This window comes from Capricornis sumatraensis, chromosome 9 (genome assembly GCF_032405125.1).
Source record: "Capricornis sumatraensis isolate serow.1 chromosome 9, serow.2, whole genome shotgun sequence".
Lineage (NCBI taxonomy): Eukaryota > Metazoa > Chordata > Mammalia > Artiodactyla > Bovidae > Capricornis > Capricornis sumatraensis.
Genome location: NC_091077.1, coordinates 94,400,148 through 94,413,257, shown reverse-complemented (window position 1 = coordinate 94,413,257; position 13,110 = coordinate 94,400,148). Strand labels below are relative to the sequence as shown.

Here is a 13,110-nt window from a genome sequence, read left to right as displayed (position 1 = left end):
TTTCCTTACCCCCTGCCTCTGGGAACCACCAATATGTTCTCTAGATCTATAAGCTCAGTTTTTGACGGCTTTTTAGGTTAATATTTCATATACATACACAATTGTGCTCATTGCACATGCAAGCAAGGTAATACTCAAAATCCTTCAAGCTAGACTTCAACAGCATGTGAATTCAGTACTCCCAGATGTACAAGCTAGATTTAGAAAAAGCAAAAAAAATGAGAGATTAAATTGCCAACATCTGATGGATCATAGAAAAAGCTAGAGAACTCAAAAAAACATCTACTTCTGCTTCACTGACTACACCAAAGCCTTTGACTGTATAGATCACAACAAATTATGGAAAATTCTTAAAGAGATCGGAATACCAGACTACCTGACCTGTCTCCTGAGAAACCTGTGTGTAGGACAAGAAGCAACAGTTAGAACTAGACATGGAACAATGGACTAGTTCAAAATTGGGAAAGGAGTACATCAAGGCTACATATGATCCCCCTGCTTAGTTAAATTTTATGCACAGTACATCATATGAAATGCCAGGGTGGATGAATCACAAGCTGGAATCGAGACTGGCAAGACAAATATCAATAACCTCAGATATGCAGATGACACCACCCTTATGGCAGAAAGTGAAGAGGAACTAAAGAGCTTCTTGCTGAAAGTGAAAGAGGAGAGTGAAAAGCCTGGCTTAAAATTCAACATTCAAAAAACTAAGATCATGGCATCTGGCCCCATCACTTCATGGCAAATAGATGGAGAAAAAGTGGAAACGCTGACAGATTTTCTTTTCTTGGGCTCTAAAATCCCTGCAGATAGTGACTACAGCCATTAAAACACTTGCTTCTTGGAAGAAAAGCTATGACAAACTTAGCATATTCAAAAGCACAGACATTACTTTGCCAACAAAGGTCAGGACAGTCAAAGCTATGGTTTTTCCAGTAGTCATGTATGGATGTGAGAGCTGGACAATAGAAAAGGCTGAGCACTGAAGAATTAATGCTTTCAAATGGTGGTGTTGGAGAAGGCTCCTGAGAGTCCCTTAGACAGCAAGGAGGTCAAACCAGTCCATCCTAAAGGAGATCAACCCTGAATATTCATTGAAAGGACTGATGCTGAAGCTGAAACTCCAATACTTTGGCCACCTGATGTGAAGAGCTAACTCATTTGAAAAGATCCTGATGCTGGGAAAGATCCAAAGCAGGAGGAGAAGGGGACGACAGAGGATGAGATGGTTGGATGGCATCACCGGCTCAATGGGCATGGGTTTAAGCAAACTCTAGGCGATAGTGAAGGACAGGGAAGCCTGGTGTGCTGTAGTTCATGGATCACAAAGAGTTGGACATGACTTAGTGACTGAACAACAGCAATACCAATGTGAGATCATACGGTATTTGTCCTTCTCTGATTTATTTCACTCAGCACAACGTCCTCAAGGCCCATTCATGTTGTCACAAATAGTAAGATTTTATATTTTATGGCCAAATCATTTTCCACTGTATGTGCACATACATATATATGGCATGTTTTCTTTATCCATTCATCCACGGGTGGATACTGAGGTTATCCGAATACCCCGAAGACTGCAATGCTGCGATGAACACGGGAGGGCAGATATCTTTTTGTGTTAGTATTTCCATTTTCTTCAGATAAACACCCAGAAGTGGAAATGCTGGGTCATATGACAGTTCATTTCTGGTTTTCGTGAAGCCTCCATACTGCTCCCCGCAGTGGCTGTGCCAGTTACATCTCTACCAACACTGTGCAGCGTTCCTCTGCATCCTCGCCAACACTTGTTTCCTGTCTTTCTGATGCCAGCCATTCTGACAGGTGTGAGGTGATGCCTCGTTGTGATTCTAATCGGCATTTCTTTGAACGTTAACGATCCTGAGCGTCTCTTCATGTGCCTGCTTGCTTTCTGCACGTCTTCTTTGAAAAAAGGTCTATTCAGATCCTCGGCATACTGTTTAATTGGCTTATTTGTTGTTGTTGTTGTTTGGCTATTGAGTTATATGAGTTCTTCACATATTTTGGACACTAACCCTTTATCAGATATAGAACTTGCAAATATTTTCTCTAGTCAGTAGGGTGCCTTTTCATTTTGCTGGAAAGACCCAAATTCTTAACCCGCTATTATGTGGCATTGCCTCTGTTTCTCAAAAGTCTTGCCCCCAAAATAACACATAAGTGCTCGTTTCTATGCTACATAATTATCAAAGCTTTTTTTTTCCAAAGAAATGATATATTTTTGTTAAGAGAAATTCTACCAGTTGTTAAAGATAATATAAATTTCTTTATCTTATCACAGCTAACATATCAACATTCTAAATATTTTGCACATAACGGTTTTCACAAAACAATTATGCTTGAGACATACAAGGCAGGATTCCCAAATTTACTTCAGCAATTCACATCCAAAGTGAAAATAACTACACGACACTGTGTGAAGCTTGTTTTAAAAAAAGGTTTATTTGTTACAAAACTGTTAAATACTAAAACTAAAAACATATAAATTCAGGTAAGGCTATATTAAAATACACACATACCCTTCTTTGCAAAATTATTAAAGATAGAATTAAACAGATGATTTAAATTAAATAAAACACACGAGGACATTTTTGTCTGATTATCTGTATCAGTGTAGTGTAGTTTTTAAAATTATAGTTGAGAAGTTCAGCTGTCCACAGAGTCAAATTTACCAAATTCTTCCGTTTTCTGCTTCAGCCCAACAGGAAACCACCGCGCTGGATCAGACAGGGTGAATTTCAATTAGGTTTCCGAAATCTTCTACATTATACGCCTACTCTGCTACAATACGAACACAGAGTAGTCAGAAGTATATAAAGGGTTATATAAGGTGAAAATCTGGCCCAGAAAGAAAAGGCCTTAGTTCTATTGATACCGTTCAGTATCTTCTCTAAATGAAATGACCGATAAATATATTGAAGCAGAGATCAGCACAAAGCATACATTCTTCTATATAGTCTTTCAATTAGAAAAACTCTAAGAGAACTCATTTTCCAAGACAGTTTGTAAGTTTGTTTTTTTTAAAAAACCTCTTTGTTACTTTAAATCGAGTTAATCCAAAGGTATTGAAGAGTCTAGGTTAAAATCTAACTTGATTACTGTTCTGATAGCACAGGAGAGCTGTGACACTTGTGTGTTTGAGTCACTCACAGGTGGCAAAGACCTTTCATGATCAAAACTACGTGCTCAATGCCAACAGAGCAGCAGCTCCCAAACCCAACTTCCGCTTAGGTCCAAAGACCTAGAAACTATCTATAGTCTACAGACGTGTTAAATAGTATTTTCAAGGAAATATTTTACTTTAGCACTTATATTTTTCAGTTTCCTAGATTAAAAGTTACTAAGACATAATGCTGAAATTAAGGTAGGGGTAAGGATATGCTTATGAAAAGCAAAAGGCTATCATTACATTTTAAAAGGCCTTAAATGTGAATGAATTACTAAAAATCTACTTCAGTATTTATTCTTTATAATGCTAATCCTTGTCAAGTGGGAGAGTTAATTCAAATGAATTAAATACAAAAACTAAAAATGCATTCCAGTAATCTTTATCAACACAATCCAATTAAAAACAGGTTTCTTGTAAGATATTTGTAGAGGATTTTTACTGTTTTATTCTGACAGTGTTGGCAAATATTTAAGGACTAACTATATAGTATTGTGTCTAATCTATGGCATAAAACTGTTTAAACAAACTTTAGAATAGGTGGTTAAAAACTATGTGTATTCTAAAGTCACTGGAAATGAAAATAAAAATATATTCCAATACTTTATTACAGATGAAAAGCATGCTAACAATAAATAGTAATCTGATTTTCCATCTCTCAGCTTGCAAGCTTCTGATGTAATTGTTTCTGCTGACATGTGATTCAAAAGAAACTATAATTCTGTCCTCTATCTTAGTACCTGTTTCTTTCCATGTAAGAAGTCTTGATTTATATCCTTTCTTTGAACTTACAAGATAAAATCCTGAAGGACAAGATTCATGTTATTCTTCATTAAATACCTTTTCAGTCCACAGAGAGAATTCACACAGTTCAAGCCACTGACGTCTTAATGTTAGCAAATACACTAAAAGAAAGAAAACTCTTGAGCCTTTGATTGTAAATTCTCTAGAAAGCATCTTTTCCTACGAGCATTTTCATAAATGCATATTAAAGTCACACCGGCCAGTCACTTTTACCAATATCCTGGTCTTAGAGAATGATCAGGGAAGTATTTATCTGTGTGGAGCCAGGACTCCGAGTGTCTCAAAGTGAAGTCAACACAATGCATTTCTCGCTTGCCAGTTGAGGTGGCAGAGGAGAGAGGCCCTGGGTGGTGCAGACGTCCCCCTGGGGGAAACCCCATGTGATCTCTTTCCTCAGCAAGCTTCCTTCTCTTTGCTTGATGTCAGTGCCTCTTTTCTGCTTTCAGAGAAGATAATGTTCTGAGCAAGACAACATACCCTGCAAGGAGATATGCATAATCTTGGGGGCCCAGGACAGAGTGAAAATGCAGGGCCCTCCTTCAAACATCATGAATTTTAAGACAGCGATAGCAGGGTAGTGGACCAAGCATGGTGCCCTTCTAAGCAGGGGGCGCTGTGTGAGCACACAGGCTACACGGCCACAGAGCCAGCCCTATACAGATTTCCTGACTAATAATAAGACAGGCAAGGTGGATCAGGTGGGTTGTTCAGATAAAAAACATTTTTTTTTTTCATTATGGTTTGAACATTGTCACTCAATTTGGAATAAGGTGGAATTTCATGTTTAAAATCCCAGGAAAACTTCTAAGATCTCAGTCTGATCAGTCTCCTAGATTTCTCATTATAGAAACAGTCATAACTGGGTCTTTAAATGGCCCTTATTGTAACAGAGCAATTAATCAGATGACGAAATTTCTGCATTAATACTACATGATTTTTTAAAAATCTGAACATTTCTTAGATGGAAGGGGTATTCATATCACTAAACCAGTAAGGAATCTTAAAGGGAAAAGTAGCTGTACACAGCTTTATATGCTAGGGTGAAGTCTTCATTTTAACCTACAGTATATTTTGTTCCCTTTTAAGATCACAATAGTAGTTTTTTCCAACAAGATCTAATAAGCACGTTAAGCTGAATGGTGATTTTTTAAAACTCCCATACTGGTTTCGGTTGCAAGAATTCTCCTGGAACCCAAAAGTACCCCATTCTTCATAATAACAAGAAAAAAAATGCATGTGTATAAAACTCCAGGTTACATTACTAAGCAACGACACTTCCGGGAGTGAATATACTTCCTGTATTCCGCAAGCTGCTTCAAGTACACAGTCGATGGCCATCTGTGCTTTTCAACAAAACTGCGTTCTTCCACTAAAAGTTTTAGAAAAAGAGTGTTAATTGAATATATTCTATTTGGGATCAACTTTCAATATTAAGTATTGGCTTCCTGTACAACAGATGAGATCCACGCTCTGCTGCACACTTCCTGCCTCCTCTCAATAGGTCATCAGGATTCACGCTATTCTGTGACTTACAATTATACACATCATGTCACTGATTCATCAAGTAGTATTTGATTACGTCCTTCCCCCGCCCCCCGCCTCCCCCTCAAGTAAGACTTCTTTTTCCTGGAGATAAAGGACTCTGTGTTTTTCATTTAGTTTTCTTTGTCGCTAACTCAACCTTCCAAACTCTAAAGTCCTCTCAATTCTTTTTCCCTCTGCTCCCAGACTTCAAGTCTTTCACTCTGCTTTCTCTAGTTTGGGTGAAGCACAACTTTTATTAGCTTCCTGAAAGGGGGGCAAGCATAAAAAGTATTTTTGAGACCTTGTTTGTGATGAAGCATCTTACACTCAACAGATCATCTGGTCTGGTCTGGAATCTTCCCTCAGTATGTTGAAGTCAGTACCCCACTGCTTTCTAGCTTTCAAGGTTGTTAAGAACTCTACCACCACGCAGATTCACAGTCACTGATAAGTCATCTGTAGGTTTTTTTATTCTATAAACATTTAGATTTTCCTATTTATAAGTTGGTGTTCCTGCACAGCCCAGTGATGGACCCTGTTCATTCATTAAGCTGAGCACTTAGCGGAGCCTTTTAATACACTGACTCAGTTTCTTCAGTACTGGGGTAACTTCTATCATGTCTTTGATAATTTCCTCCTCAGTGTTTTTTTCTTTCTTCCTGTATTAATGTCTATCACCCAGATACTTCACTCCTGCATTGAGCCTCTGATTTTTTTTTTAAACCCTTTTTCTCCTGTGCCTTTTGGTCCTACTTTCTAGATTTCCTTACCTTGACCTTTCTGCTCGTTTATTTATTTAGTTGTTTGGTTGTTCTGTTATTTTATTTTTTTGCTATTCTATTCTAATTTTCAAGAGCAACATCTTGTTCTTTTATCATTTTCTTTAATTATGCTAAAATACATGTAACATAAAATTTGCCACTGTTTTACAGTGTTCAGTTCAGTCATGTTATGTACATTCACATTGTTGTCAACCAATCTCCAGAACTCTTTTCATCCTGCAAAACCAAAACTCTACACCCATCAAACATCAACTCCTTGTCCTCCCCCTCCCACATCCCAGCAACCACTATTCTACACTCAGTCGCTATGAATGCTGTTTCTCTTTTATCACATTCTATCTTTGTTTTACAAACATGTATCTCATTCTTTGCAGATATTAATTATAGGGTGTTTTTTTTTTTTTTTTTTTTAAGATTTCCTTCTACTCTTTGTTCCTACAAATTCCTTCTCTTCCATTTTTCTTCATTTTGTTTCGGTATTCATCTTTCCCATTGGACAGTGCCTCAAATATCAGTTGCTCTTCAGTTAACCTCTTCATATTTAAAAGTGAAATGCTAGAACTGCTATTGCTAAGTCACTTCAGTCGTGTCCGACTCTGCGACCCCATAGACGGCAGCCCATCAGGCTTCCCCATTCCTAGGATTCTCCAGGCAAGAACACTGGAGTGGGTTGCCATTTCCTTCTCCAATGCATGAAAGTGAAAAATGAAAGTGAAGTCGCTCAGTCATGTCTGACTCTTTGCAACCCCATGGACTGCAGCCTATGAGGCTCCTCCATCCATGGGGTTTTCCAGGCAAGAGTACTGGAGTGGGGTGCTATTGCCTTCTCCTAGAAAGCTGTTTGGAAATCTTTGGGGCATGGGCAGGACTTGCTGACTGGTGAAGAGTCAAGGCGGGAGTCAAATACCTGGCTGCCAAACTCTAGAACCTGGAGGCGGGAAGGAGGCTGGAGGCGGGAAGGAGGCTGGAGGCTTACCGCATAATGTGTGCACTTTCACACGATCCCTGTGTTTTCAGTCCAGCTCCTTGCCCCAATCTCAGCTACACTCTGAGTTTATGATTCTCTAGCTTTTTTAGTTTTAACTTTTCCAGGAATAAACTCCCAATTCTTGTGATGACGAGGGAGCAGTTCCCTGCCTGGGTGGGACAGAGCGTAGCAAAAGCATTCAGCTAGCTCTGCGGCTTTCAGCCCCAAGTCTCATTCTGTTTTCTGAAATTTCTCAAAAATTCGCAAATTTTTAAGGCTTTACAGTATTCTGCTGGCTGGATCAGCTTGTTTCTCGTTAGCATTCCCTTCTGTGGGCATTTAGGTTTCCTTCTGCTAAGCCACTTTCCACTTCTCCATCTACTGTTTGACCCCATGTATTATAATTTGGATTAGCAAGGTCCTGATCCAGGCTGTGGTGCCTAGCTGCTCCGGGAAATTAATTGTACATTTAGCAAAGGTGATATAAGACTGCTGCCTTGGTTAACATTAAAGAAAAGAGAGAGAAAAAATTTATCATAGATGAGGTCTGGTAGCCAGCAAAAATCAAAACAAGACCAAAAAAAGGCTATAATATATAACATAATACTGAGATAAATTAAACAGAATAATGAATCCATAAGTGCCAAGGGTAACATATTCCTGTGCATTGCTGTTTGCTTTTTTTTTTTTTTAATTTTTATTTTAACTTTATTTTACTTTACAATACTGTATTGGTTTTGCCATACATTGACATGAATCCACCACGGGTGTACATGCGTTCCCAAACATGAACCCCCCTCCCACCTCCCTCCCCATAACATCTCTCTGGGTCATCTGCTGTTTGCTTTCATACGAATCTGGTATGTAAAATACACCTAGTATTTTATGAGCTCTTTCACTGAGTTATGATGTATCAGTGGCAGCATTAACATAAGATCTTTTCCAGCCTCACTTTTCAATTTCTAAACACCTCTAACAAAGAAAAATTCCCAGTTAAGGGAAAACATTTCTTGTAATAATTCCAATAATAATCTGATAATTTTTGAGGCTGAAAATGAAGCTGTAAGGGGACTGTGACACGAAGCCTTTCAATTTCAAGGGACCACGTGAAGTAGGCCAGGAGTCAGGCATCTGGGAAGAGAGGAGACTGTGGCACTGTGTCGGATACACGTGCAGTCAGGCTCCACTTCAGGGTGTTGCCAGCTCAGAAGACAGGCCCAGAAGCACCAGATCTTCCAACTTTTCGAAAGAAGCAAGAAATTTCAATTTTTAAAATGCCAGGCTCCTCAGTCCATGGGATTCTCCAGGCAAGAATACTGGAGTGGGTTGCCATGCCCTCCTCCAGGGGATCTTCCCAACCCAGGGATTGAACCCACGTCTCTTATTAAGCCTCCTGCTTTGGCAGGCGTGTTCTTTACTGCCAGCGCCACCTAGGAAGCACACGTGTATCATACATCTACACAGAACAGTAATTGGAAAACCATCTTGTCCTTCACGAATGAAGGTGGCCCTAAAATCAAAATGTCCATTTATTTCATTTTTAATTGCCTGATTAAAGAATAACTGTGTAAGAATGCCCCCTACTAACAGCAAGGGGATGTATGTCTTATGTTTAAGAATGAACTCTGGCTCTTGCACAAAGTAAACAGTAAATATCTATTGTTCCTGCTATGATGTGTTATGTTCCTCTCCTGCACTGTTAAGATTCTATGGAAAGAGGCTCCCAACAGGCATCCAATGTGTGCTGACTGGCTGAATACATCTGCCCAAAACTGACTGTGTGTTTCTTGGTTTCCCTAACTATGCAATGAATAGGTGAATGAAAACAAAAGAGGTGGACATCTAGCATCAGATGCTCTTTTACAAGCCAATTTTTACATAGAAGATTTCTACAGGTAAAACGGAAGTACTCTGGGTGAAGGTAGCTGGCATGAGTTCAACAACAAGGTCTGGCCCCTACCCCTCCCTCCTCTCTGCTGCCCACCCCGCTCCCGCTCCCGCCCACCTTGCAAGACCTTTGGCCATTGCCAGGGAGATTTCTCTGCTTAGCATTTGAAACTACCTGATCGGGAGAGCTTTACCTTCTCCTTTTTATCAATAACTTTATTGTTCCTTGACTCTTTTCTAGGCAATAACATGAACGAACCACTGTAGCCAAACTGACTACCTTGATGACTCTTCTATTTTCATTTTCTTTCATCTTATGCAGCACTCAGAAGCTCACTGTTTGACTGGTTTTAATCTCTACAATTTACCTTAAAAGATCACATTAAGTATACTCTTTGCTCAGTAAACTTTGCAACGCTCTTTGATTGATAAAAAAAATTATTATTGCCAAGTAATATGATGGATGTATACAGAGACAGGAGATAACCAGTACAAGTTGGAATAAATTTTTCTGTATAAGAAGAGAATTTAAAAAGCTGAACTATTTAAATGTTGCTTCTGACTTAGATGGTTAAAACCAAATCTCATTTATCACAACCAAATACCATATGAGGCCACTTTATCTAATTCACACACAAAAAATGCACTTAAAAATGGATGGGAGCTATGAAACCAGCATTAGAAAGTGTCTTGTGCAACACGTGTCAACTTCTTATGAAACACAGGTATTATAAGTATCCTCATTACCACACTGCATACTTGAAAGGAATGTCTTACACTGACTTATTTTTTAAAAACTACTGTTCCTACAAATTATGCCTCAGATCTAAGAAAAAGAGTATCATTTTCCCCAAAAAACATTAATTAGCGATCTACCTGAAAGATCCTGAAATTCAGGCTTTTGACTGAAGATGAGGTAGTTAGTGGCGATGAAATGAAGCAGCCAGGTTGAGAGGCAATCAGAGTGGTGAAACTGCAAGAAAAATGGACAGTGAGACAATATTGTACCTAATGACTGTCAACATGATGATACGATTGAGGGAATGGTCCAGGAGAACTCACAGACGGCCCAATTCCATGTTTAATGTGTCTGTACACGATGCAACCTTCAGCCCACTCTGACAGCAGGCAGGAAAAGGGAGCCTTACTAACAAATCATAATAAAATCACATCAGTGAAGAAACCAAATCAAATGAAGAAACAGTTACGGTGGCCACAGGAGCTTAAAAAGGCTTTTAAGCAGATGCATGAGTACATCTGTGGGTAACAAAGTCTACTGGAGATTCTCAAGGATTTTCATTTAAGCTTTTCATCTAAGGTCATGGCCTTCACAAACTACACTTATATCTGTGTGGCAGAGAGGGGATTAGAGTTAATAAAGGTATACACTTGGCCATATCTCAACCAATTCACCTGCAGAGAAAAGCAAAGAATATTCTGAGGAGGGAATGTCATCGATCTAAGGCTATGGGTTTTAACATGTAAGTGTTTCTGTGAGGTTATGGATGAATAGCTGCTTATAGCTGGCATGTAGGTTGCACTGATCAGGATTTCCAGCACATTTATCCTGAGTTCCAACAGCTGGTAAAAGGGAGACTCAGAAACTTGGCCATGACATCATCACCTTGGTGCCAACCCAGTGACACCTCCAACCCATGACTAATCCATCCAACCACGCAATTCGGATTAGAATAACTTGCTGACAGGCACCTTGGAACATGAGGCTAGCTCTTTCAATGTTACTGTGGTGAGATATACGTCACATGAAACTCACCATTCTAACCACCTTTAACTGTACAATTTGTTGGCATTAAGTATATTCACATCATTGTGCAACCATCACCACTGTCCATTTTCAGAAGTTTTTTATCATCCCAAACGGAAACTCTGTACTCATTAAACAATAACTCCCCCTTTGTCGTACCCCCCAGTCTCTGGCAACCACTGTTCTATTGTCTATGAGTTTGGCTATTCCAGGTAGCTCATATAGGTTATACAAAATTATGTACTGTTTGTCTTTTTTCTGATTGATTTATTCTACTTTATTCTATAAGGTCCCCGAGGTTCATCCATGTGGCAGCATGCATTAAAACTTCATTACTTTTTAAGGAACAAAACTGAGCCATTGGCAGTGATATGGATGAATCTAGTCTGTCATACAGAGTGAAGTTAAGTTAGAGGAAAAAAGTCAAAGATCATATATTAATGCATATATATATGGAATCTAGAAAAATGGTACTGACGAAGCTATTTGCAGGGTAGGAATAAAGACGCACATGTAGAGAACAGACATGGACACATGGGGGAAGAGAAGGCTGAGATAAATAGGGAGATTAGGACTGACGTGCACACTGCCATGTGTGAAATAGATAGCTGGTGGGAAGCTGCTGTATACCACAGGAAGCTCTGTGATGAGCCAGGTACTCTGGGATGCAGTGTGGGTGACGGAGGCGCAAGAGGGAAAGGGATATATATGTGCATATAGCTGATTCACACTGTTGCGCAGCAGAAACTCACACGACACTGTAAAGCGACTATACTCCAACTAAAACACACACACACATGGGTTTCCCAGGTGGTGCTACTGGCCTGCCAGTGCAGGAGATGCAGGAGACCCGGGTTTGAGCCCTGGGTTGGGAAGATCCCCTGGAGGAGGAAATGGCAACCCCCAACAGTGTTCTTGCCTGGAAAATTCCATCGACAGAGGAGTCACAAAGAGTCAAACATGACTGAGCACACACACACACATCACAATACACACAAACTTCGTTCCTTTTTAAGGCTGAGTAATGTCTCACTGCATGTATCGCATCTGTTTAATTCACTCATCTATTGATAAACATTTAGGTTGTTTCTACCTTTAGGCTAAATATATTAATAGATCTCTTAAGTGAAAGTCGCTGTCGTATCTGACTCTTTGCGACCCTATGGATTGTAATTCATTGAATTCTCCAGGCCAGAATACTGGAGTGGATAGCCATTCCCTTCTCCAGGGGATGGTCTCAATCCAGGGGATGGTCTCAACCCAGGGATCGAACCCAGGTCTCCTACATTGCAGGCAGATTCTTTACCAGCTGAGCCACCAGGCAAGCCCAAGAATACTGGAGTGGGTAGCCTATCCCTTCTCCAGGGGATCTTCCTGACCCAGGAATCAAACTGGGGTCTTTTTACCAAGTGAGCTATCAGGGAAGCCCCAGCTCTCTTAGAGAGAAGAGAATGACTACCCACTCCAGTATTCTTGTTATACTCAAAAATAGTATATAAGCAAGAATACTGGAGTGGGTAGACATTCTCTTCTCTAGGAGATCTTCCCAACCCAGGGATCAAACTTGGGTCTGCTGCACTGCAGGCAGACTCTTTACCATCTGAGCCATCAGGAAAGCGCATGTAAGCAATAAGTAACACTACACTGAAAACAGATTTGTAATCTCCAATCTTAAGGAAGAAACTCAAGTACCACTCTTTTAAGTCATAATGTGGGAATATTTTAACATGTAAATTCAAATGTCCCTGTGATTTTAATTATGTTGGCGTTGTTCATTTGCTAAGTTGAGTCCAACTCTTTGCGACCCCATGGACGCCTGCTAGGCTCCTCTACCCATGGGATTTTCTGGGCAAGAATACTGGAATGGGTTGCCATTTTCTCCTCCAGGAGATCTTCCTGACCCAGAGATTGAATCCGTGTCTCCTGCATTGACAGGTGGAATCTTTACCTCAGAACCACCAGGGAAGTCCTGATTTTAATTATACAAAATCGGCATTTTTGAATTATAAGAGACTTTATAACTCATTTAATACTATATCACATTTTAACAATCTTTTTTCACTTTATGTTTTCACTGATTAGAACACTGCCTACAGGCTGTGACTTCAAGAGAGAGGGAGATCACAGAAATGAATAGTTGGCTATTAAAAACATGGTTCAAGGGCAGAATTTTATTTTTGAATAAGATTTA

General features: G+C 39.7%; 1 protein-coding gene across 1 annotated transcript in view; it reads right to left on the bottom strand.

Moving 5' to 3' along the window:
• Positions 1 to 2,465: 2,465 nt before the first annotated feature.
• RHOBTB3 (Rho related BTB domain containing 3) overlaps positions 2,466 to 13,110 on the bottom strand; it is a 60,316-nt gene continuing 49,671 nt past the window's right edge. Inside the window, exons 10-11 of the mRNA XM_068981127.1 lie at positions 10,031 to 10,127; positions 2,466 to 5,363 (exon numbers count right to left, since the gene is read on the bottom strand). Of these exons, the coding sequence (XP_068837228.1) occupies positions 5,248 to 5,363; positions 10,031 to 10,127 (213 nt within the window). The 3' untranslated portion in view covers positions 2,466 to 5,247. The remainder of the gene's footprint in view (positions 5,364 to 10,030; positions 10,128 to 13,110) is intronic.